General features: G+C 38.7%; 3 protein-coding genes across 3 annotated transcripts; 1 reads left to right on the top strand and 2 right to left on the bottom strand.

Moving 5' to 3' along the window:
• Nucleotides 1-4860: 4860 nt before the first annotated feature.
• On the bottom strand, nucleotides 4861-7169 carry LOC103479740 (gamma-crystallin N-A-like). Its single transcript, NM_001297478.1, has 4 exons — nucleotides 7110-7169; nucleotides 6697-6945; nucleotides 6192-6337; nucleotides 4861-5046 (listed from the first exon to the last, which is right to left on the bottom strand). Exons 1-4 carry the CDS (start codon nucleotides 7128-7130, stop codon nucleotides 4911-4913), a joined length of 552 nt encoding a protein of 183 aa, NP_001284407.1. The 5' UTR covers nucleotides 7131-7169; the 3' UTR covers nucleotides 4861-4910.
• Nucleotides 7170-11057: 3888 nt separating this feature from the next.
• On the top strand, nucleotides 11058-12726 carry ly97.3 (lymphocyte antigen 97, tandem duplicate 3). Its single transcript, XM_017310205.1, has 4 exons — nucleotides 11058-11165; nucleotides 11395-11464; nucleotides 12158-12280; nucleotides 12488-12726. Exons 2-4 carry the CDS (start codon nucleotides 11416-11418, stop codon nucleotides 12592-12594), a joined length of 279 nt encoding a protein of 92 aa, XP_017165694.1. The 5' UTR covers nucleotides 11058-11165; nucleotides 11395-11415; the 3' UTR covers nucleotides 12595-12726.
• Nucleotides 12727-13775: 1049 nt separating this feature from the next.
• Nucleotides 13776-25030, bottom strand: LOC103479739 (GTP-binding protein Rheb). Its single transcript, XM_008434358.2, has 8 exons — nucleotides 24714-25030; nucleotides 23455-23526; nucleotides 18579-18646; nucleotides 18405-18487; nucleotides 18273-18329; nucleotides 18098-18145; nucleotides 16745-16826; nucleotides 13776-14564 (listed from the first exon to the last, which is right to left on the bottom strand). The coding sequence occupies exons 1-8, from the start codon at nucleotides 24763-24765 to the stop codon at nucleotides 14475-14477; spliced, it is 552 nt and encodes a 183-aa protein (XP_008432580.1). The 5' UTR covers nucleotides 24766-25030; the 3' UTR covers nucleotides 13776-14474.
• Between the last annotated feature and the right edge of the window lie 1290 nt (nucleotides 25031-26320).

Genomic DNA, 26320 nt, shown 5'->3' with positions numbered 1-26320 from the left:
AAATGAAGTTCCTTTGCTCTAAAAAGCTGAAACCCATGATTGTAGAAATCAAAGAGGACATTGTTAAAACGCCATTACGGTGTTGCTCACATTCTTCTCTGTGACGTCTAGACTAGAGGCTCTACAGTGGCACTCGGTTCATGCAGCAAATGGCCTTGGAATAGAGTTAGTCATAGGTAAACTGCCTTWAACTAGTTCTGTTGGGTATAACTCAAGACAAAGCATTTCCTTATTCGGCTATCACATATTGACCCCGTAACACGATCGAGGCTTTGAGCGAAACCTTGAAAAGATAGATGTTCTGTTTTCGTAATGTTTGGTAGAGAAAACACAAGAGTGCTCATTAAAAGTCCGATGGCTTTAATGACAACGGTGTGACATTGGTAGAAAGAAAAATCTGGCATGCAGGAAACGGTGCAGTGCCATTAAAATACTGGAAGGAAATTATGTCAAATGCAACTTGCATCCGCTTGATGGCACTTTATTTTGAAAGTATTAACAAGACAGTCGTAGGTCTAAACAAACTGGGTTAAGAATAACGGAAGTAAAGATATTAGACTTAATAAAACCAATACAAACCATGCACTCCAGTAAAACAGAAAGTAATAATGCTAACAGTAAGAATAAGAACTGCAACACAAAATGAAGTTTCTCCAAAATGTGTCCAAAGTGATCTGTCTGACAATGAATTATTATTTTACTTTAATGGTTCTGTTGTCAGATTGAGTTATATTGACAACATTTACATTGTAGTGACCACAATTTCATATTTACTAGTGATGCAAACATAGCAAGAGTCCAAGAATGTTTGTAAGATGATGCCCCATTATGCAGACATTGTGCAGAAGGAATTAGAGTGCCTTAAGTTTCTTCATGTTACGTTTTGTCACATTGCGACCAAAAACTTCTACTTATTTGTGGAAATATTGCATATCTATGAATTAAAAGGAATATAATAAATGGTTTTGAGTTTTGAAAAATAGGGTGAAAAATAGGAAAAGATTAGAGTACATTAGCGATCAACCTTTCTAATGATGATGCCCTTAAATAAAATTATTCGTCTCTACGTTTTGAACATCTATTCAATCTATTCAAGAGTGCAGCACAACTGTTTATCTACCAAGACAGATATTTTCTGTGGAGGAGGGACCAAGGTCAGCAACAACAAGCTACCACTGCAGCAGGTTAGCAAGCACTTCCATCCCAGAACTTGGCATAAAGTGTGTTTGTGTTTTTGGATGTGTTCAGAGCACGCAGAACAATAAAGGTAGCCTGTCAGTTGTGCTGCAGCATAATTAATCTGCTTAATCAGTTCAAATCCATTTGTACCTGCTGAACAGAAAAAGGCTCGCATTTCTTTATTGCAAAATTAAAAGATAATATCAGAGTGTATAGTCTAATCTAGTTCCCATGTTCTTTTTAAATTATTATTCTTAGGCCACATAGCTTTTCTTAGCAGGTCAAGAAAAATACAAAAACTCAGCAGTTCACTTCCTGAGTGCTTAGCATGTTTCTTAAGTTGAAACGTTTTCATTATTGCTGTTAGACAGCAAACAAAGTCAGTGCCAGCTGTGGTCAAGGAATTGTAAAAGAGGGACAGGATAATGCCCGTCGGAGTAGGAGCGAGGAGGAGGAGGAAGAGATGGATGTGCTTACAATATATAACATCTTTGTTCAACATAAGGATGCACTGTTATGGTTTAATATCACAATCCATATAGCACAGAGAAGATGCGGCTGCATGAGAGTGTAATAAATAAACTGTCATACAGAAAGATTCAACAACTGGTATTTTTTTCATCATGATAATGAACTAAGCTTTGTCTGTGGTGCAGTCTACTCTTACTATTACTGTCCTGCATGTTTAACAACATAAACAGAAAATGTGCGCTATTATCACCTTTCCTAAGATATTATTATAAGTCATTTGTTTCCAAAAGTGATTTTGAAAAAAATAAAAGTAAAAAATAAGTCATTCGCTTTGGATTGTCAAAAGATGATTTGGGCAAAATAAAATAATAACTTTTGGCAAAAATGACTTAGGCCATTATTTTTTGAAAAGTGACGATGTGCGACTATCTCTTCATGTACACCAGTATTCTTTGAATTTTTACTGCTCAAATGAATAAAAAATATGAAAGCAAACGCAGCCGAGTGTCAGTTTGTGTTCTCTGGCATTTCTGTGTCGTTTACAGTTTATTTTTACATTTTGCTTGTGTGGGAGATTAAAGTTTAAAATTAGATTGAATATACAGGTATAAATCCAAACGGTAGCAGCTGATAAGCGTCTAAAAGAGGTCGACATGAAGTAAATCAGTTGTATTGCTAATTGGAACCATATGAGCAAAGAGACCCTCCTGCCCTCAGAAGTAAAAAAAAAAAAAAAGTCTGCTTTTGTGTCTGCAGGGTGAAAAAGTTCTGTGGGTCCGCACTGGGATTTGGAAGTCGGATAACTAACTGCTCATGGTACTGAATACTTTTAAAACCTTTTCTTCTGTGAGAGAGAGACATACTGTAACACCCAGCTGCCTGAGGCTACTAGGCAGGAACACACCGTAATTTCTCAGTAGCGTTTAGGTACAGCAGTAAATCCGGGTCTTTACATTTAGCCGTATTTCTTTTTTGCAGCTAATACTAATATAATACAGTTATATTGTGGACTGCAATGGTCATTTTAAAGTCTGAGGAAGTCTGAGGCAGTAAACACACCGTAGCTACTCCATTTTTATGTTTTGATTCTTTACTCCCTGGATTCATTCAGCCCCATCAACACTTATATATTTACAACATTTGGCCAAGAYAACCACAAGTTATCTGACTAACTCGACACTTTGGCCATGAAGGTGGTATCAGAGTGCCTCTGTTCCACACCAATGAATATTGAGGTGTAATGGGAGTCGGAGGTTGATGTTCCTCTGAGCTGGCAGCAGAGAGCTGGAAGGTTTTTTTTCCTCGTACAGGAGTTGTCACTCAGCAGATTCTGAGATGTCGACCCGCTGTGTGTTAGCTCATGCCAATATGRCACTGAGCCGTCCATGTTAGGTCACTGTGATAAATGGGCACAGCTGGGACTTAACAAGGGCATCCTTTCTGCCTCAGTATCGCTTGCCCACTGTTCCTTAATAAATAAATAAAATAAAATAAAAAAAACACAATATTTTGAGCTTTAGAAAAAACAATGAATATTTAAATGCTATTTCGAAACTGTATGCATTGCATCTTAAATTATCCGTGTAAAAACAATGCATTAAAGTCTTACACTTCTTTGATCTGAAACAATCCTGAGGATTTACATCYATTAGTATTACCCTTAGTCACTGCTGAATGATACGGGTGATATGGCTCTCTTCCCAGGGCAGTATGATGTGGGGGGGCATCACACAAAAGCTTCTATTGGTTGTTTTCACACCCAGTTATAGATATGTGCCCCAGTGCATTTTGCACACTCCTGAGTACACGCGCACACACACGCACACACACACATCAATATTTGATTAAATGTTCCTGCTAAAAGAATTAGGAGTCCTGGGAAACTCTCAGTGGAGKKATTTMTAAACGACAATCCTCGGCAACATAAATGTATAGTTTGTCAATCTCTTGCAATTACAGTCATGTTGAATAAATTATTGACATTATTGATAAAGTGTATTCATTTTAGAAACTGAATTCATTAAATGAAACATTATATAGAACAATTTAATAGAGGCTGATGTTTTCAAGCGTTTATTTATGTTAATTATGATGATTTTCAGCTAATGAAAACCAACATTTAAGATTACAATGTTACATCAGATAAATATAAATAAGACATTTYTAATACATAAATGTGGGCTCAGTGAAATATATCTGTAATGCCTGCTTAAAGGTTTTTAYTTTCAGTCTGACGATGGAGCCTCATCAGAATGCACATTTTTTATTTTACTGTATCTATTGTTGGTCAGCTGCATAAGTGCACGAGTGAAAACCATCATGAAAAACTGAAGTTACACGTCTGCACATTTTAATCACAGCTTGCTTGCTAAACCAAACTAACAGCGTAACGGCCAGATTCACAGGAAGTTTTGATCATAACAAAAGTGAAAGAAAAATAAAATAAAAAATACAAATGTGTRAAAAATGATAGGATTTGTTTTCCGGCTTGGAATTTAATGCAAAGRGCTCTTTATGTGTTTGAATCAGTTCCCTCCGAAAGCCCCGAGGTGAGGAACGCAGTAAAATAGATAAATGACACTAGGTGGTAGCAGAGCTCCCCTGGGCAGGTGCACCGACACTGTTGACCTGTGCAATATCCCACTTTCACTTCTGATTTATACCTCGCATGTGAAGGTGATGCTTATTTCCCTGCTGTTGCCTGGTGACTACCAATTTTTTTTTCTGTGTGGGTGTCACAAGGCTTTATGTTTTAATTGAGACATTTTGTCTTATGATTATTGGGCACGCTGTTTCTTTTACTGTCTTTCTGAACAACCGAAATCCAAGTATGTCAAATAATCTGTGCTCAGCGCTGTTTAGAATATCTCATATAGCTTTGGTAATGGATCCATTAGGATGAGGAAAAGCCCGGCACTTGAAGGTTTTCTACGTGTGGTTTATAATGGGAAGCAATTACCTGAATAATAGGCCTGATGCCATTTTCTACAATGAAATGTTACGGCTAACTATGAGCTTCACACAGAGTGAGCGCAAAAGAGGAGAGGAAAAAAACAATGGCCAAAAGTGAAAATAACACAGGATTACTATTTTATTTCAGCCTCTGAATAACCTATAACAAAAATACAACAACAGCATTAAACATTTTCCACTTGTTTTATTATTCTACACCTCCACAGAGTCTGTGAGATATATCCTGAAAGCGTGGCACATTTACTCCGTCAGCAGTCGATCGCTCTGCCTCCCATGTGGAGGCAGGTTTAGAAGTAGTTAGCCACCCTGCGAACAGACTGGATGGTGGGATTCTCTGCCTGCCACTCCTTATGGCTGCAGAAGTTTCCTCTTTCCACGACGTACATGCGGCCACGATAGTTCGGCTCCTCATACAACACCCAGCTGTTTGGAGAGTAAAAAAAAAAATGTACAAGCTGAAGGAGGAACTCACTAAATGTACAGAGTGTCATTATTTTCCCCTCCAATTTTGTAAAGCCACAGAAAGAAGCCAGTTTTTTTATATCTTAAAGTGAGTATGTTTACAAGTGATTAACGCGATAAGTTGGAAAACTATAACCAAAACAACCAATTTCAGAAGAGATAGAAATGAAGATACTGTAAGAAAATTAGCAATAGATTCTTTAAAATTTGATCTCTCAGAGTCAGAGTAGTGAATTGGATTTTAAGAGTATTATAAACAAGCAATCAGACCACAAAGGATTCTGAGGAAGTGCAGCTATTTGTTTTCACTGGATGCTAGCACAAGATGCAGTGTACGGTGACAGAAGTGAGTAGCTCCATAAATGTTTTGGAAAAGCTAAATGAATGTAAGACAGCATTAATGCCACATTTAGGCTATCTAATAACAAAGTAAAATGCTACACAGTTATAGTCTCTTGGTGACACAGCAATGCTCCAGGCCCAATCCTATTCTCTGAGAAATGAATGTAGCAGTAAAAACATCACTCCATTATCTATAGAGTCCATAAAATACAAGACAGGGAATGATAAAAAGGCTGGGATTTTATGCAACGTACAATGTTGAATTAAAATTGTAGGAGTTCTTAGGCCTTTTAATAATATTTTTGATGTAATTTTTCCCTTCCAATTAGTGAGACAACTAATTCATCTCTTTAGATGATATGGAAGTTGAACCTTTTAAGCATTGGCCAACAAATTAATGCTCCTCTGATTTAAAAATGCTTTTTGTTTGTAAGTACATGAAAAAGAACGACGGGTTTAAACGGTCAAGAACAAAGAATCAAAAGGAACAGGAGCAGACAGAGTTTCATGATATCGCACAGTATTGTAAAGTAGTAAAATATGCATTCACATTATATATGCATAATATTTTAAAGTTTTCACGATAAAGTCCTATTAATTTGTTTCCATAAATGTTCTTCAGTCTGAATATATTTTCTTGAGTAATTATGAAAAGAATACAAAAAAAAAACACTTTTTTTTCATTAATGCCTGAAGATGAATGAAAACACATCAGAACAAAGCACAATACAAAAGCCAAGGAAGAAAGGGTTAAAGATACATACGCTCCATCTCCATAGACCTTCATGGAGTTGACACAGTTCTTGGTCAGACCTCGCGCTTGCAGAAACGGACAGTCGTCACACAGCTCCACACACTGGCCGGCAAAGTTGTCTCCCTCGAACATCTCCAACCTGTAGTGCTCGCCGTGCTGTGGAGGTAAACAGAAGCAGAAGTGCATCCTGGCTGAGTCATTTTACAGCAAGGTTAGACTTTGTCTTTCTGTAAATGACCGAGCCCGTTTCGTGACGGAAGCTGCATTATGTGTGCACCTATAGATGTGTGGAGGAAGATATGAGAAAGTCTGTTTCTGAAGAGCTGGAGTTCTCTGGAGCTCCTTCCATAAATACCACTTCTTTAGCACCTGTAGTGTGTAAGGTTCTGCTATTTAATTAGGCCAACATTTTTTTTTTTTGTCAAACAAATGATGCTGAATTTTTGCCGGTCTATTTTACCGGCTGAATATTTCTCTGCCCCAGGGGTCTCCTTCAAACGCACACATAAACTCACCATCTTGATTGGTCGGCATGAGCCCATGTGATCATTATGAGCATTCCAGCGCTGGAATTCGGGGTACTCTCCATGCTCCAGAATGTACTGCTGGCCCTTGAAGTCAGGATGGTCGAAACAGACGAAGGCACCGCTTTCCACACGGACTGAGTTGACCCTGTTCATAAAACCTCGGTCCTGAAAGTTGTCGCAGTCGCTGCAGAGTTCCAGCTTCCTGCCGGTGAAGCATTTGCCCTCGTAGAGCACAATCTGTTTTCACCATTTAATAAGGAAAGTCAATTTTTTTTTTTTTTTTTGCACAAATGTTACTTTTCCGTCTCACATGTTTGGAATGTCTTGATACATGTATCTGTGCAAATCAACAAGATTAGTAACAATTTTTGGGGAAAAGGGCTCCTTCAACTGGTACTCACCTTTCCTGAGTACTGAGACATTTTCCACTGTTAAAGTCCTCCAAACTATTCACACAATTCAAGAGGGGGAAATTTTGGACTCTGAGATATATACAGCGGACAGAGAGAGTGCCGGCATCGAGAGGCAGACACAACAAAAGCACAACAATGGAGGGGTTTAGACATTTTGCCAAATGGACACTTTCCCTTACATGTGTCACTGCTGATATTGGAGTTTGCCCCCAGAGGAGGGCAAAACAATGGACTGGGTGAGATTCTGCTTTGATTGGGCTTTGGGAGTGATGCTGGACTTTGCCGGGGGTTGCAGTGTAACATTTGGGACACGTCCAAATGAGGGGGCATGGAATGGAAAACAACCCGGAGGAGCAGAGGTTAGAGGGCAGGAACAACTCTAACAATAAACCATCCTCTGACAAGCAGCACCAATGAGGCTCCCAAGGCAGTTTCAAACTATTTATTCAGCAACCTGAATGTCTCTGTTGAAACCAGATAGCCCCACTGCTATTTTCTCGGGATCCCTCTGTGTTGATGTTTCTCGTCCACTGATCCACAGAGATTTCTGGATAAATTTAGACCTTGACCTGTGAAAACCTAGGATTCAGCCTCATAGTCACAACATCAAACACTATACCAGGGTTAAGGTAAGGGATACTGGGCATAGGGGTGATGATCTGAGTTAGGGGCAGGGCAGGTTAAGCGGCTCTATATTGCTGTGTTCACCTGTATTCTTTCTGGGGTCTGGGTCTGTTGTGGTTTGTGGTTTTCTGTGTTTTCTGTGGGTGGTCGGGGGCCATATGTGTGTGTTTTCTGTCTGTTACTTCAGGGGGTTCTCTGGCCTTTGTCTTATGGTTTGACTTGGGTGCACTGTGTCCAAGTGGCCGCTGTGGCTGGGGTGGTGACCAGAGAGGGTGCAGGCAATTGTAGGCAAAGTGTTGGTGGGCGCTTGGATGGGTTGCTTACTAGACTTCTTCTGCGGAAAATAAATTGTCCAGGTTTTGGGTGGAACTACTTCATAGTTATTTGGGCCTCTAGGCAGTCCTTAGTCTGTTGGTTGTAGTGGGACCTATTATGCAAAATTCCCATTTAGCCTTTTTTTGTATTGAAGTACTTTCAAAAAACACCGAGCCATTTCTTAGCAATAATGTAATGTTTTTTCATGTCTCGAAACAAGTGTTTTATTTCAAAAACCTACTGAATATAACGTCGCATCAGCATGCACTGTCCCTCACCTAGCAATCCCAGCTAAACCCAGTCCCATTACCTAGTAACCCCAGCAGAATGCCATCAGTCACCTAGCAACCCAAGATTATCTCCAGGGTGTTTGGTCAGCTGGTTTTACTGCTGTATGCACTGTACAATGGCTGCTGGACAAGACAAGTGTTTTGTTGTTGACTTACCATCTTTAAACCACTTTCTGCATTCTTGTTGAGCGTGCAGGAGGCTATACTTCTGTTTTTCAAAGATGTATGGCTATATTATTGCACAGACATATTTGAAGCAATTTCACGTACAAGTACAAGTGTTGAGTTGGGGGGAGGGAGTGGCCAGCAGCAGCAGCTTATTTAGATTTAAAGTGATCAGAGGCCTTACAACAGCTCACTCTGAAAGGAACATTCAGACGGATGCAGCATCGAAGCAGATGCAGCGTTTAGTGCCTGTAGAGCAGGGGTGTCCAAAGTCGGTCCTCGAGGGCCGGCATCCTGCATGTTTTAGTTCTCTCCCTGGTTTTACACACCTGCATCAAATGATGGCTCATTAGAAGGCCTAAGCAGAACACTGACTTGATGAGGAGTTTGTTACAACCACTAGGGAGAGAACTAAAACATGCAGGATGCCGGCCCTCGAGTACCGACTTTGGACACCCCTGCTGTAGAGCGTGAACTCCAAAAATATTTGACTTCACTCATATACAGACTGCTGTAGAGCAAATCTGCTCATATTCAGATTCAAATTCAAAAATACTTTATTGATCCCAAAGAAAAACTAGATATTGGCTCCAGTTGTGGTTTTATTTCAGCTTCTCCAATGTTATTCAACTCCTCCCTGTTTAAACATTGTGTTGCTATGGTTGCCAAACAGCAGTTTATTTACCCACTATCTAAAACAAGAAGGAACAGTCGTCCCCCCAAAATACTCATTTTCCCTTCAGAAAGGCAGGAACGAAAGTTTGATTGTCAGTTGACCAACGATTCTTGTTTCAACATTGATCCTACAGCACACAGAGCAGCTTTTTAAAATCTAATTTCTGAAAATCCTTCAGTGGAAATCTATTCTTGTGTCACACAGACAGCTGGTCTTATTGTTTACGATTTGCAAATCATACACTATATTAAATTATAACTTTATGGGTTGTGCAAGCTGGTAAAAACAGTTAAATTTATTAAACACAAAAAGTCTGGGAAATGTTCTGGGAGGAGAGGCACAGAGCGACTGGCGTTGGTGGAGGTACAAAGGAGGTCTGAGTTAAATGATTGAGCTGAATAAGATCATAGGAATGTCTCTTTTTAGGTTTCTACATTCGAGTCCAGAGGTTGCGTTGGAGGGCAGGCAGGGAGAGGTGATAATTACAGGATGACCTGAGGCGAGGCTTTGAAGCAGAAGTCTGTGGAGAAAACCGGGAATCCAGGTAGGCACTGAAAGTTTGCCTTGGAGTTTCCCAAAAGAGTACTGAGCATCTGCAGAGGAAACTCAGAGTGAGAACAAGGAGCACAAATCTGGACCACAGAACAGACACAAGGAGCAAACCATTGGAAGGTTACCACAAATACACAAATGTCATACACACCTGCCAAATCCTCTCCTAATGCCAGTCCGATGAGGAGATGGAGCTCAGGTGTGAAGGCTTCCCATTAGCTTGGCCACGCCCACTTTAGGAGAGCGAGATGCAGCAGGAACAGCAGGGCAAAGAGGAAAAACATCCACGCCTCAGGCATGAATAGCCTGGACATGATCTGTGCTTATTCATAGTACTTTAGTTAAAGGTTACATATTTATACTAATAATCATCTTTAAAAAATGCTCGTATTAGAGCGTGGCTTCTAGAACTCATTAATCTGTACTGACTGAGAAAAGAAGGGCAATCTTCAGAATTAACAGAATATTGATTCACATCTTATTTTATAAAACTGATCCCATACACTTTTGAATATGGATCAATTTTCTTATTGCTGCTGCCAAAGTAGTTTGAAACAATTTATCTTCACATCTGAGGTATTGTTGATTGTGCTGAAAATGTTTAAACTCTTTGGAGTTGGCTCCAGTGATAATTAAATAAAACCCACAGGATTTTTTAAATTATCATTACTTCTAATGTCTACATTTACATTTATAAACCTGACGTGTGAATTTTACTTCTCTTGGGGACCCTTGCCTGTTTGACCAGCTACTTATTTTGCTCGGATCTTGGCTATGTAATATTTGTTTTCACTTTCCTTTGTTTTATTTCAATTTTATCTGCAGCGAATAAATAAGTAAAAAAAAAAAAAATTTAAATACTCTAATTGGACTTGGCATTTACTAAAGGAGTAGTTTAAGCCAATGTGTGACATTTTCTCTCAGATGCACCCAATTCAGAGATATTTCATCAGCCCAAATGTTATAAAGACGCCTCAGATAAAGATTTATTACAACAAAAAAAATCCAGGGATTTTGAAGTCCAACTTTTGACTCTTATATGATGTTCGTTTTAAAGGTGAAGGTGAGCCAGCTCTACTTTGTCTGCCATAATCCACCCAAAGCAAACACACATTGTCTTTGGCTTTAGTCGCATCCAGCCTACTTAAACTTTATTCGAGTCTAAGACGAATGCAGACATTGTTATCTGTGACAACTTCGTCCTGAGGTAGGAGTCGACTGCTCTTGCATAATGCATTGGGAAAACCCTGGACACAGTGTACCGAGGGTGAGTGAGGAGCCGAGCACACAGACTTAACAGAGATATTATACCTAATGGGGCGTAACCAGGACGGGACTGGAGTATGGAGAAGTATAAAAAGAGGAAAGGTCACTGTGTGCACCTCAGTCGTTGACAGAAACTGAAGCAGACAAACCAGTGAGGTATGTACATGGATTTGAATAAATGCAACAATTTTAATCTAAATGTTTAAAGGAAGAACACGCCTGTTTAACAATCCGATTAACTTGAACTTTGTAAAACAGAAATCAGCTCACGTCTGACAGGAACAGACTGTTTGAATTCATTTAGTTGTTTTTTTTTTTGTTTCTTTTGCTATGAAAACTAGATTTTGAAACACGGTTCATGTTGTGTGTTGTTTCTCTGGATCAGACTGCAGAGCAGAGCAGGAAGATGAAGTTGTTGATCCTGGCGTTAGCCCTCGTCCTGCTGTTTACAGCTGGTGAGTCTGTCACTGATTGTCCACTGGACAAATACAACCTCTGCTGCTATGCAACAGTATGGAGAAGTACCTTTCTGCAATAAATTACGACATCAACGTTCACCACCTTGCACAAGTATTCACACTGCTTGAACTTTGGCACACTCTTACATTCTGCAGCAGAATACTAACACTCAACACAATGCTCATTGTTACATATGGTGGTGGCAGTGTCATGCTGTGGGGTTGCCTTTCTACATGGGACAGGGAAGCTGGTCAGAATTGAAGAGAAGATGAAAAACAAACCAAACGTGAAGGAAAACCTGTTACAACGAAGCAAAAGATTTGAGACTGTGGCAGAGGTGGAGTGGTTTAGCTCATGTTAGAATGGCCCAGTCAAAGTCCAGTGAAAAAATCTATTTCAGAATCAGTTTCAAGACTGTAAAATTGCTATTCAGACCAATCTGACTGAGCTCAAACTATTTTACCGAGCAGGTAAGAATGTTAGTCTGGATGTGAAAATGGAGTAGAGAGATACTTAAAGAGATACTCAAAGTTTGAACACTTTTGCAAGAGACGGTAAATATGTTTCTATTTTTAATCCATAAACGTTGCTGGCATAAAACATCATTATTCATATGTAATTAGACACATTTTAAAAAACCCTAAAAAAAAAAAAAAGCAAAAGAGTGAAATCTTTGCTTCTGTTTCCAGGCGGAGCTCTGGACTGCCATCGCTGCGTCCCAAGTCGGGCCGGAGGAACCTGTCACACCTCCGTTGAGACTTGTGAACGAAATAAGAACGCCTGTATCGCTGCCAGATTCCTCCGACAACCATGTGAGTTTCTCAACGTCAAAACCACCAAAAACTCGTATAGCTTCAACAGGAAAGAAATACAATATTTGAACTTTCAATATGTGTACAGAAGTGCAAAGAAGTGGGAATTTTAGGTTAAATACCTGAAAAAGTCAAACGTAACCTGTTGGGCTGCAGCACGTTCTTATTACACTGAAACCAAATCTTTCTTTGTGTTTCTGTCCATAGTTGGCCATTTTCAGAGGTGCATTGCCTACTCGGACTGCAAAATGCTTGCGGCGAACGCCTACATAGATGTAAAGTGCTGCACCAAAGACATGTGCAACACCTTTTAAAATTCCAAATTAAAGGAAAGTGTCCAGCTGGGCATCAAGGCCGTAACGGTGAATGGGTCCCAAGGCAGACTGCAGCTTCTGTGGGCATTTGGTAAAGACACTGATGAATAAAAGAGTGAAAAAGGAGAAAAATGTGTGCCTCTTTATTCTTATTTCATTTTTATTTGAACAAGCTGACGAGGCTTTGTTTTGTATCAAAAGGACATGCTTGTTTTTTACACTTCCCACCAGAAAATTCCACACATTCATCATCGATTTTAATGTCTACAGCAATTTTGAGCTTTAGATGATTTGAACAAATTTGTTTTTTGTTGTTATAGTTGTTGTTGTTGTTTGCAGGATCCATCTGCTTCCAGCAGAAATATTCAGTAATTTTTAAACATAAACAGGTTTTTTAAGTTTGAATTTTTTGGGGGGGATTTTGTCTGATGATGAATATTCAGATTAGTGCCACTCCCTCTAATTGATTATTTGGAGTCATCCAATCCACCACGTGTCTACTCTTTTTTTTTTTTTTTTGTAGAGCTTATTTAAACAAGTTGATTTCTAGAAATGGCCTCCACACAATGAAAGGATTTATACTGTGCTTAAACATTGCAAAAGCRAGCAGGTTTGAATTATTTCCACCAATTATGTTAAGAAGAATGGTCAAACATTCAGTCAGACTTAAACCAGAAGCATATTGACGACTCCAAAAACGTTTCTATTCTCTGCAACCTGCAAAGAGGCATATCTAAACATTACTGAGGCTGTATTTACATTTTAAAACTACAGATTATTCAAACTGCGTGGATTTACTACAGTAGATTTAAAAAAATGTAGCTCTTGTTTGTTTTGTTTTTTTTAATAATTGAAGGTCTATGTTGCATAATTATCCCACTGCCAAAACAGAACAGTTGTAAGGAATTATTGAATAAAGGGTAAATGTAAACTTCTGAATTCAACTGTAAATATGTTGGATCAAAAATGTAATAACACTTCTCTAAAAAAAAAAACTATAGCAGGATTTACCTGGACAAGAAACAAACTTAGTTTTACTGATTCACACTAACATGATTTTATCATCCCTTCTATCTTTCATATGTGCAGATAATCACATAAAACATAAAAACCCCCTGAATGTTCAGCAAAATCAAATTTTCTAACAAAGATCCATCTGAATAAACCACGGACCATCCTGCTTACATAACCACTTTTTGCTTTAATGATTACAATCAAAAACATTTGTACAACATTTTCGACATTAGAAAATGAATGCAGGTTTTCTTATTCTTATTTTAATTTTGGCTGACAGTAACCAATGGGAAACCAACTGAGGGACGTGGGAACTGCGAGGTGACGAAGTAGAAAAGGTCAGAGAGCCCACACAGCTGGCAATATATCAGAATAAAGATTTGTTAATCTAACTCTTTTCATATACGCAGCAAAACACCACAATTCTTTTATCTTGTCATTTAAACGGGGCTGCAGTCTTATATGGAAGCTGTGCAGGGGAAAAGCTAAGATGCATCAAGCTTACTATTTCTGCTCCTGGCTACAAATATTTGTTCTGATACATCCATACCAACTGTTTCAGGTTTTGCATCAGTGCTGAGCACAGATATGGAAAGGTGGCCTGAGCGAGATTTAAGACAAGAGAATAACCACCCATCCATGTTTTTTAATCACACACACAAAGAAAAACAAGGATGACAGAATGGGGGGGGATGGGGAATACTGATAATGACAGTGGAATCAGAGCCATAAATAGACACTTTTGGGTATTTAGGACCCTGGTTGAGGAAGGGGCGTAGACTCAGCTGAGGTGGAGGGGAACTGGCGGCTAGCCTTCAAGTAACGGGATTTCCCAGTGCAGTGTCCTGTGTGTTGATTGGGCGGCTCTACATCATGGAGCAGGGGTTTTTAACAGGCTGCACTCCATCCATCTTCTCCGCCTCCAAGATCATCCTGCGGAAAACCTCCACGGCCGTCTGAGGGGACGACAGAGAGAGCGACAAGCACATGAGGAACAACGTCAAATGCTGCACTTGGCACACGCTTGAACTTTCAGCCCTCTGTGGAGTCCGTGACTTTCATTTACAACACTCGGCGGTTAGTTTTGAAACCGTGACCCACTGCGTCTGACTACATTTGAAGCAGATTCGATGAGTACCTGAAGATATTTGTGTGGTGAGAAAATCTAAGTAGTTCAACACACGGCGGGTCACAAACGTTTTTAGTCTTTCTGATCTTTGGGGTACGCGAAGCAGACATTTTGCCATGTCAGATTTATTTCTATATGTTAATGTTAAAGTAAATAGTGGATATGTAATAATCTTAATGTATTTTATAAAACATTATTTGTTTTGGTGTTCCATTTGTTCCATAAACTTTTTTAAAAAAAAACATTGCTCTCCTGAAATATTCGACTTCTCTTTTTCAGTTGTTACTTTTCAAATTTTCTTTTCTTTTGTGGTTTTATGTTGCTGCATGTTTCATTTTTCTGCTGCAATCTCAAAAGCTTTTTTTATTGTCTCATTACTCGACTTTCACATCCTCGATATTTTAGTTTTATTTTGAAACATCTGTCTTTATGGAGGTGCATGTCTCCAATTTTCTATCGTAATGCAACTTGTCAAAAACACAACCTTCCGTTTGTTGCTTTGTTGTGCTTTGTACTTGAAAGAGGCTGTTATTTCTCTGCTAAGCAGGAGGAAGCTGTGAATAGTATGAGGTATCGTGCGGTTGTGCCTGAGTGACTTTTCGTCCACTCGAAGGCAGGAAACACAATGCAGACATGACAAGTGCGAAGCCGGAGGGCCTCCGAACACAGACTGTGTGGGCGTCTTCAAGCACACCTGCTGTTTTAGTCCATGTAGGCGGAGCGGCGTAAAGTGCCTCTGAGCTGGATGAAGTGGAATTTAAATCAGACGGTGGCGCTCGCTTAATTCACCGTAAGCCAGTCGTGTTGCAGCAGGGTCATCGTTCTGAAACAGCTGACGAACGACTACGAGCGGCGCGACTAATGGAAGGGAGGCTTCGCATCGAGAAATCAAGCGTGGAGCAGAAACGCTGCTCAACAAAAAGCATCCTTCAGTCGCATAGCAGAGACGGATGGACGAGGTGTGATGAGACACTTTGGTCCAACGTCCATAACGACGAGTGTGATGCGTGTGGCGCCGACTTGTTTTGAGCTGGAGCGGTCTGACGTTGTTTACATGAGAAGTAGATAAGAGATTTAGCACGACAGTGACAATTATATTCAGCGATTTAGAATATCGTTTCATTTGTCAGATTAAACGTATCTTTTGACAATAACTTTTAAGCAGGTACTAAACATACTTTTCACTGACCTGTGTTTAAAAATATTTTTTCTATTGGTCTGTGTAAGGTTTTGGTTTATCAGCATGTGACGCCCCAGTGCCTGTTTTTTTTTTTTTTTCTTAGTTATTCCAGTTCAGCTCATAGTCTTCTGCTCACCTGTGCTGCCTGGAGTTTTGAATTTTTATATGTCGTCATTAAAACCATCATGATCACTGCAGTGAACCTGGGTCCTCTGCTTCCATCCTCACCATTCTACAACCGCACTTCATGACAGTCTGACGTTATGTTATCATTTTAAATGTCACAATTTCATTAGCTGTAAGTGGAAATCGTCATAATTAACAGAAATAAAGGCATTCAAACATCCCTCTGTGTGTGATGTAGGGATAAAGTTCTTAGAACAAATGAACTTTTCAATAATATTCCAATTTATTGAATGTGTCTGTATATGTCTCTTTGTATTTAAGACATTTTCCTGTAACTCTAACCTTTATGTGATGTTTTGTCGTTTAGCCTCTTATTCTCATTTTTTCTGCTGTGTTAAAATCACATGTCAGTTATACCTGACACAAATTGACATAATTGCATGAATAAAAATTAGCGATGATTCGTTATATATTATTCTTTAAGGTTTTTGCTTTTACATGAAACATTTTTTTACTAAATTATAATTTTACAAAAAAAAGTGACATGATGTTTTGCGATTCAAACTCTTGCCTGCCAAGAAATTATGAGTTTCATTGAACTAATTGCGATGAAGCGAGGAAGTTGAACGAACACTTGTGAAAAAAAATAAAGTCACACAGCAGCTCAGGAACTTTTATCAGCAAACATGAACATTTTCTACCTGGTTCTCCTTGGCTGAGGACTCCATGAAAGCTGCGTTCCAGGATTCAGCTAATGCTTTCCCCTCTTCACAGCTGATCACTCTGATGTGGAGGGGAAAAAACACACATGCAAACGTGAAAATGGAAAGATTAAAAAGCTCCATCTGCAGCAGCTCAGAAGTCAGCAGATGTAAATGAGTGATGTGTACATGAACAGCAAAATATGCAACCTTGGAAATGTAAAAAATGTCATTCTCATTTGTGTTTCAGGTCAAATTAAAACCAGAAACACCCTGGTCAGGTGTAGCCATCAGGGTGTTTCTAGGAACATAATTACTGGCTGGCCTGTAGAATCAAGAAAAAGTTTAAAATAGAACCTGTCTGACAACATGAAGTAGGCTCAACTATCTCAGAAAGCATCTCATTATGCCGTGGTCTAAAAAAAAAAAAAAATCAAGAGCAGATGAAAGAAAGTCACTGACATTTATTGGTCTGGAGTTTTTGAGACACCAACAAACTAAAGTTAGAGCCGCTACACAAAAAGGGAGAAAACATGGAGCACGGTTCCCAGGATTGACCGGCCAATCGAAGCAGTTCATTGTGGAATATTTCCAAAAACACATCAACACCTCATCCAGGAGGTCACAACAGGAACCAGGACAACATCTAAAGCCCTGCAGATGTCACTCGCCTCAGTTGAGACCGACCAGTGTTGGTGATTCACCAGTAACAGAGACTGGGCAGCAACGGCCTCCATCCTCAAGTATCAAGTCAAAAACCACTGCTGACCAAAGTGAACACAAAGCCTGTCGCACATTTGCAGAAAAAATAAAAATAAAAAAAGTCTTGGTTATCCCTAAAACCTTTGGGAAAATATTCTGTGGACTGGTGTCACTGTCGTCATACCAACAGTCAAACATGGTGGAGGTAGTTTTATTCTTTCAGAACCTTGTCCATTTCAAACTGATGGAATCAGGAATTCAGTTTTCTAGCAGAACATTCTGAAGAGAAATAGCTGCCAGTTTCTGACCTGAAGCCTAGGTTCGCTTGGTAAACGATCCAAAGCACACCATCAAGTCCACCTCTGATTGGTTTAAGAACAAATCAAACCAAAATGAAAGTTTTGGAATAGTTGAGACAATTTGGCTTCACATTAAACAATCCTTTCATGCTCAATAACCTTAAAACAATTCAACAAAGCAGAGTGATCCAGCTTGTTCTTTTTTTTTCTTAATAAATAAAATACTTTGAAAACTCCTTTTTTTGTGTCTACTTGGTTATCTCTGTCGGATTTTCAGAGTTTCTTTGATATGCTTTCACAGAAGAGTATGAGCAATCTCCAGTAAACCTAACATTGTAATGACGGGACATACCGTTCCATATGTAGGTCGTTCTTGTTTCCGACAAGCATAATTGGAACTCTGCATTTAAAAAAAATAAAAATAAAAAAAATCACAAAACCACAACATCATTTGTGTATGAGACATTTAAAATGTCTCAGAAGAGCAAAGCCACAAAAAAAAAGAAAATAAAAAAGGAGGTACTCACTGAACCTTCCCCACCATGTCCAACAGCTTTTCATGGATAACTTGAACAACTTCAAAGCTGGAAGAAAAACAATGAAGAGAACAGTTAGAAAGTTCACAGAGTCCATCCGGGATGCCGGGGATGAACGTTTACCTTTTATTAGACGTGACAGAATAGACCAGGATGTAACCGTTGATGTCTATGGAATATGTCTGAGGAAAGATGGAGTATTCATCCTGGAAGAGATTCATCCAGCAGAGAAACGAGTTAATGGGTTTATAACAGAAACATGATACCACCAGTGTCAGACTTGTGATGGAGTCCTACCTGCCCTGCTGTGTCAACAAGCTGAAGATGGTACTCCTGTCCATTTATTGTGATCATTTTAGTAAATGCTGCAACGACAAGACGAAAACGTTTAGAAACTGCGCATTTAAAAGCATTTTGGGCCACAAAGACAGCTGTTCGCATAAAACACACAACATCTTCCTAATATAAGGCTTATCTCTGTTCTGCACACTTAAAGACAGAGTTGTAAATCCAGTTTGATGCCGTGGAATTAGTTCAGCGGTGCACTGCCAATATCTGTCTGGAGACCAGTTTGGTTATCCATCACGACGGACAGGCGGTGCACATCCTGCAGCATCTCACTAATAACGCTGACACCGCTTCATGTTAAGCATCCAGGGGATTATTTATAGACACAGAACCGAGCGCACAGCCAACGCAGGGCGCTGTACGCGAGCAAAAGTGTGAGGGAAAAACAGGAAAGCAGCCTGCAGGTAAAGTTTTGACCCGGACCTCTCAGGAGTCTGGGATTATTTGTGTTGATGAACTGTTGTGTTTGTCCCACAAAAAAAAAAAAAAAAAAAAAAAAGCATTGCCTTAGAGCAATGTTCACTTTTTCAACCGTGTGAAGAAGTCCATTCACAAACCAGTCTGAAATAACTGATTAATCTGCTCTATCCCACCCCATCTCTCTCTCTCTCTCTCTCTCTCTCTCTCTCTCTCTCTCTCTCTCTGTCTCACGCACGCACACAGACACCCATATCCTGCTGAATGTGCGCTTCATGAGAATTATACCAGCCTTAGCTGATGAGACAGTTGAGTTTATTCCAACCCCCGAACCTCTTATCACCTCTGGTTTTCAAATAATGAACCAATAAGTCACAGAGTCGAACCAAATGAGAAAAGAATGTGGAAACTTTGGTGGCATTAGCCCCATGATCCGAAGAATANCTCTCTCTCTCTCTCTCTCTCTCTCTCTCTCTCTCTCTCTCTCTCTCTCTCTCTCTCTCTCTCTCTCTCTCTCTCAGATCAGTTGGTGTCGTGTTTCAACACATTATTGTAGAGGGAACATTGCACCCTGGTGGGTGAATCTTGTGATTCATTGTCATCCAATAACATCTCGCTAAAATCATAAAGGAACTACCAGACATCATACCAGAGCTAAAATCAAACCACGGAAACCTCAGAATCCATCGTATGAATATGTTGCTCTGCCAGGATAGTTTTCACATGTATAAATAAATGTCCATTGTGCTCTTCATTTGCTTTTACTCCCCCTGTTTGCTCTGACACCCCTAAATAAAATGCAAAATTGAGAATCTCCTAATTAATGAATAGATTTGCGTCTCAAACATTATTACATCATGTAAATAATTATTTATATGGGCAAGTCAATTCAAAAACTGAAACTCATTACTTACCATAGTGACACTCAGGGTGAAATATGAAGCATTTATTATTATTATTATTATTATTATTATTATTATTATTATTATTATTATTATTATTATTATTATTATTATTATTATGACTCACAGCTAATGAAAACTCAAAAATATATTTCTCAGATAATGACATATAGACATATAGAAACTGTTTTTAATAGAGAGATGTCAGGCGAAGGCATTGGGATGGCTGCCGACCTAACAGTTACCCAGGAGACATTCACTGTTGCTCACCACAGGGACAACAAGCCACAAACTGGGGGATTTGCCTTACATACTGGATGTTAGCACAGAGTTGTACCAAAGCACATTCATGGAAAGTTAAGTGTAAGGAAAAAGTGTGGCAGAGTGGCGTAAGTGTAAATTACTGTGAGTAATTCAGTCTCTGTGACGGCCTTTGAGATTAAACCATGTTAGAGTTAAAAACAACCTCAAGAAGTGATGTTGGTCTATCACTAACAGTTCCATAAAATATATTAAAGGTACTCGGTGACAAAATATGAAAAATTGTGTAAAAAAAAAGTGTATGCATATACTTTTTAAAAACACTTTAAACAACTAACTTTTGCAGTGTTTTAGCTAAGCAATGAGAAATAAAAGTAGAGTGAGAGATTCTTGCAGACTATATTAGACACATTTTTAGTTGCTGAACATTGATTTTCTTTTAGAGTTTTTTTTTAATTATGCTGTTTATTATATTGTATTTTTTTATAGCAAAAGTTATTTTACAGCTGCCTGTAATAAAAAAAAAATCTGGACAAAGAGCGATTTACTCCTATGTACGGAAGATTATTAGGGCCATTGGAAAAAAAAAAAAACAATTCTGACTTTTCCTCAGAATTCTGAGTTTAATCTCAGAATTCTGAGAGTAAAGTCGAAATTCTGACAAAAAAAGGTCTCAGAATTCTGACTTCTGAGATTAAAGTCAGAATTCTGACTTTTTTCTCAGAATTCTGACTTTTTTTCTCAGAATTCTTAGACTAAAGTCAGAACTGTTTTATTTTTTTTCCAGTGGCCCTAATCCTCTTCCGTACCTATGTGGGGTTTTGTCCCATGCCAAAAAGACACAGTGACCAGACATGATCAAAAATGGTTCTGCATGCTTCAGAACGTCCCTTGTTATTAGTTACTGCACCAAAGTGACATTGTGAGCAGTCAGCTCTTCATCACACAGTTAAAATCACAAAGAGATTTCTTAGTGATTCCCCGAATCGTCCAATCTAGTTCATGCCGTGCAGCAAAGCCTGTGCAAAACAAACTTGTCCAAAAGTTAAAAAATAGAAAAAGCAGATTGGTTAAGCCTTACTGCTAAAACTTATACCATAATAATGTACACCAAACAGTAAAGCTCCACGACTTGGTTTAAGCCCCAAACACAACAATGGTCTATGTCTTTTTTTTTAAATATAAATAGCTCACAGTGTTGACTTTAAATATAACTTTTGCTGCTAAATGTACAATCTGTCAGCAGGAATGTGTCAGCAAACTATAATGAGAAGCTTTAACTTATGGAAGGAAACTCAAAATGTTTGACCAAAATCACACTTTATATAAGCTTCTAACTTTGAAGAAAGCTACAAAAAAATATCTCATTTTCGTGGCATTAAGCAAATATGAGTAATTTAGGTCATCTTAACTCACTCTAAATAGAAAAGCTTAAATGTAATGTGTTATCACACAACGATTAAAGCGATTATGTGTCTTTGTACGCAGCGTATTTAAAGTCCTTCGCCAGGATAACTTCAGGTTTCTCTCTGGGTTTTGAGTGGCTCCCTGAAGTGTCTGAACAGAACAGCAATATTAGATGCGAATGCACCACCTCTTGACTAATCAATTCACTAGAAATAAAAAAAGGACGAGACAAAGACTTTGATGTATGAACAGTGAGAGTCTCTTTTCCACTCCGCCTCACTGAGAATGAAATTATTCCACTTGACTTTCACCAGGAAGCGTCTTCATGAGCAGATGCGGAAGTTAATGCTCCTAGAAACAGAAATGAATTATTCTACGGCTGACATCGCTGGGTTTGGTGGAACTGGAAACATGCACAGGATAAATTAGCTTCTGTCATAAAATGCATTGAGTGACATCAATCATATTTCAAACACCAACACTCACATTTCAAAACTTCCATTTTCTTTACTATTTTCAATTAACTGTCAGTTACCATCTCATAGTTCAATCTCAGGATAGAAAACAAACCTAAATGCCTCTGAATTGTTTGATTTGGTTTACAGTCTCTACAGTATGTGTAAAAAAGCATTTAAAGACTTAAGAATAAAAAAATTTACATATCAGAATAATAAATGGACAAAACACTAATAAAATGCACATTTACAAACATGATCATGTGCCGGTTTCTTTCACGTTTCATGTTAAGATTCCAAACATCACCAGATTGGTCGAGGAATACAATCTAGAAAAGTAAATTCTCTAACATTTATTTAATTTGTCAACACTTATTCAGACCAGGAAAATACAAAACCCAAATTTTAGACTATTCCACTCCACACAGGGAATCATAAATCTGGGTTTTTTGCAGTATTAAATATTGTACTATAGCCATTTAGAAGGATGCAAATGTGTTAAAAAAATCATTTTCATTGTAACTGTTTTTATGATTTATAAAAGTTATGAAAATATTTGTTTAAAATTACATTTGAAAACAATGCATCCTTTTCCTTCCTACTTTATGTTTGTCTATCACGTAAAGATCCAAGAAAATATTTCAATTGGTATAAGTACTTTTATGCATCTCTGTCCTTAAGCATCAATAAAACTGAAACTAAAGACTCATGTTGCCATAAACAGAAAGTATTACATTAAAATGAACCGTTTTAACTATTTCTTAAATGGATTTCAGGAAAATTGCATTTCTTAGTCATTTCAAACATACTCATTAAGAGAAGTTGGACAAAACTTTGTGTATGAATTTTTTACTAAGACATTTAAACATTTAAAAAAAACATTTTTTAAAGTTTTTTATAGGGTGATCATATTGGTTTAGAAGAATTCCTAAATTTCCCAATTTCTGGGACCTGCCTGTTTATTTTCTACCTTAGAAGTTGAAAACAAAACTGAATTAAAATAGAATGCAAGATTATAAACCATCCTTAAACCAAACTTGTGATCCCAGTGGAAAATACCTGAGTTTTCTTCTCTTTTTATGTCTTTATGAAAAAAGGTTGTTCTTTGTTGCCCTCATGCCCAGACCCAGTGTAGACAATTGTGGCCAAGACCACAGAGAGCGAGAGAATGATGGAAATGAAACAGATGGGAAATAAAAATGTGGGATGTTTGAAACCTATAATCTTATTCACATGTTTTTCCCTTATCATGCAGCTCCGCTTCGAATAAAAATAAACACTGAAACCAAACAGGCTTTTATCGTTGACAAACGTGACGCCTAGGTTGCTAACTACATGAGAATCTGAGAATCAGAATAGATATCACATACGATCCATACTCACTGTTTTCTATTGTTGGGTCATAGGAGTCCACAAACTGGCCTTCCACAAACTGAATTGTCAAGGAAGACTTTCCTGAAAAATACAAATTATCATGAGGTATAATCCCCAAAAAATTTTCTTCCACTAAATTTTCCATTATTATTCTTGAATACGCCACTGAAACAGCTTCTTTAGCAATAAGCTTTTACAGGTTACCCCTCTTCTGAAGATCTTCCCCATGACACTATATGATACAAAATAACAGATTTGTGTATAAGTTCTTCTTTATTGCTCTTACATAACATTTAAATTATCTAAGAAACCAAATGTTTGCTTTTGATTAACCAAAGCAGTTGTTCTGCGTGAGATTAACTTACTCGAGTTAACTAAACTGTTCCTTCCCACCGTCACCACATGCCTGCTCAGGAGAAGACATCACTGCAGAGTCAGTGGGATCAGCTGGGCTTCATTCAACGCATAACTTTGCACCAACTCTCATTAAAAATGGAAGAATTTCACTGCATTGTGTTACAATTAGGACAAAATCAGATTGTGTGCAATTGAATTAGCCTCTAAATCTGACAGAATTGTTCTGGATTCATTTGATTACACACATTTCCACATACCCGGGTAGGAATTGGACCCATTTGTCTGGTAAAGTGCCAATTGAGATCTGCTGTGAGTCGCTGTAAACGTCTTGAATGAAGCTGAAACCTTATGCAACAACTCGAAACCCGGGCTCTCTGTCGTTTCTGCAGGCACGCTGCTCTCTAATCGCGTTATCTCCGTGTGCCATCTTGCCATCCTCAGCATCCTCCCAGAAGCGCATACAAATTGCGCTTCTTCTGTTTCGGATGCGATACATTAATCCACGCAGTGATGCGTCACATCCACAGGACCGCCAGGCCTCTACGGAGCGGTGGCACTGACTAACATGGCCATTATGGCCGGGGTGAGGGTCACGGATGGATACCTAACCAGATGATCGGTTTGTGTAAAAAAAAAAAAGATCCGCCTTGAACCGCACATTCGTGGCCTACGCTGACAATAAACACAAGCCACACGTTTCACCTGGTGGCGCTCATTCGCCCGTTCAGAGATGTTGCGTGACGGATCTTTCTCCGCCTGTAATTTAAGTCTATTATAGGAGGCGTAAACCGCCCTCATGATGGACTTATACCGAGTCGAGAGGCCGCACAGATCTGCGGTCAGCGTCCCCATCCTATGTTACTTTTCCTGAGTCATCCCTCCCAGTTAGCTGCGCCGGAACGGGAACTCACCTACGGATCTGTACCCGAGGATGGCGATTTTTCGTGACTTTGGCTGCGGCATGTTTCGTTCCCGGTTATAACATCCAGTCCTCGGGCTGTACCGCAACCTCCAGCGGGAATGGCATCCAAATAGATTCAAGGGGAGCTCAGATCCGACATGCAGCGTCCAGATGGCGGCGGGACTCCCTCTTTTTTCGACGTATTCTGTATTTGATTTGATTTGATTTTTTTTTTTAAATGCGATTTCACGTCATGTACAAAAAAGCATGGAGTATCTTCTGATCTACAATAACTGCGTCACTCCCCTTTGCAATGTAATGAATAAATAATTACTGCTTGGGTCTGATTGGCCGAAAGAAGAGCAGAGGCAGGCCTAACTGCGCCTACTGGCTTTTTGATTGGATGTCACAGCTTTTCGTCAAATAGTTCTGCATTGTGATTGGTTGTGACTCGCTCCATGACGTGCTAGGTGGTCAACAAGCAATGTCATTCATATCTTTAGGGTCAGGGAGCACAAATTCAGGCTCCAACAAGGATTAATTCTTTAATCTGTGGTAGTAAAGCAAGATTCATATCTTTAAAAAATATAAAATAAGATTATCAGGCGTCCCACAGACCACAAATGAACCCATATTTATGATGCAGTCACAAACTTTCATGCATTTTGTTGGGATTGTACATCGTGTGATAGATAAACATAAGTTAGTGGTGCGTAATTAGAAAGAGGAATGAAAACGATACAGAATATTTTGCCATTTTACAAAGAAGAATCCAAAAATGGTGGTACACTTTGTGTTCATCCCTTCGTGAATATCCTTCAGCATTCTGAGGCATAAAAGCATCATTTCTAGTTTTTCTTCTAAAAAAAATAGTTTTATGCTAAATGTGAGGGCTGTGTAATACACATTTTTGTCATTCAGCATTATTTATGTAGAAAAACATCCGGATTTTATGGCAAGTTGGTAAGGAAGCAAAAAGGAAAAATTGCTCTTTGTACATTTCTTCCCCACATTAAAAAAAATGGTGGTTGAATAGAATAGTTACAACTTTTTTCTTCTTTTTCTTCTTCTACTGTCTCAAAGATAGTTTATTAACCTCTAATCAATATTTTCAAAACAGAAGACACAACAAAATAATTATATATCCAAGAACATTAATATTACCTGAAACTTGATGAGTCTTCAGATTCAAACCAATATTTTATTAAGCTATTAAGTATTATGATATAATGCAACTAAGTTGCAGCACATGACAGGCAATGTGTAAGTTTTCTTAAAGCAAAACAGAGTCATAATGTTTAACCTCTTCGGGTGTGGGAACAAATTGAGACACAACAGTAAAGAGACCAGAAATGCCTGATATTATCAGCTTCTGTCGCGTGACATCCTGGCAGCTTCAGTCTATGATGATGATGATGATGATGATGATGCTGTGCTCTTGGTGTTACAGTAGTGTTTAGGTGTCAACACTTCTAGTTTCTCAGCAGGAACTTGTCTGTTCTCCGTTAGTTTGATTCATCAGAGAATGTACGTGTTACAAATAAAATGCATTTTCATATAAAAACCATCCTTTTGTTGGACAAGCTGCATCCGACGGCAAACCTGCTGGGTTCGACA

The sequence above is a fragment of the Poecilia reticulata genome, linkage group LG17, assembly GCF_000633615.1.
Source record: "Poecilia reticulata strain Guanapo linkage group LG17, Guppy_female_1.0+MT, whole genome shotgun sequence".
NCBI lineage: Eukaryota > Metazoa > Chordata > Actinopteri > Cyprinodontiformes > Poeciliidae > Poecilia > Poecilia reticulata.
This window is presented reverse-complemented; position numbering and strand designations above follow the sequence as displayed.

Excerpts from the sequence above, each read along its gene's own strand:
- ly97.3 (XM_017310205.1), top strand. The coding sequence starts at position 11,416 with ATGAAGTTGTTGATCCTGGCGTTAGCCCTCGTCCTGCTGTTTACAGCT. Across the intron at positions 11,465-12,157 it reads CGTCCTGCTGTTTACAGCTG|GCGGAGCTCTGGACTGCCAT; the intron begins GTGAGTCTGTCA and ends TTCTGTTTCCAG. Across the intron at positions 12,281-12,487 it reads CAGATTCCTCCGACAACCAT|TTGGCCATTTTCAGAGGTGC; the intron begins GTGAGTTTCTCA and ends TTCTGTCCATAG.
- LOC103479739 (XM_008434358.2), bottom strand. The coding sequence starts at position 24,765 with ATGCCGCAGCCAAAGTCACGAAAAATCGCCATCCTCGGGTACAGATCC. Across the intron at positions 23,527-24,713 it reads CCTCGGGTACAGATCCGTAG|GAAAGTCTTCCTTGACAATT; the intron begins GTGAGTTCCCGT and ends TGTATTTTTCAG. Across the intron at positions 18,647-23,454 it reads TGACCCAACAATAGAAAACA|CATTTACTAAAATGATCACA; the intron begins GTGAGTATGGAT and ends TTGTCGTTGCAG.
- LOC103479740 (NM_001297478.1), bottom strand. The coding sequence starts at position 7,130 with ATGTCTCAGTACTCAGGAAAG. Across the intron at positions 6,946-7,109 it reads TGTCTCAGTACTCAGGAAAG|ATTGTGCTCTACGAGGGCAA; the intron begins GTGAGTACCAGT and ends TGGTGAAAACAG. Across the intron at positions 5,047-6,191 it reads AAGGTCTATGGAGATGGAGC|CTGGGTGTTGTATGAGGAGC; the intron begins GTATGTATCTTT and ends CTCTCCAAACAG.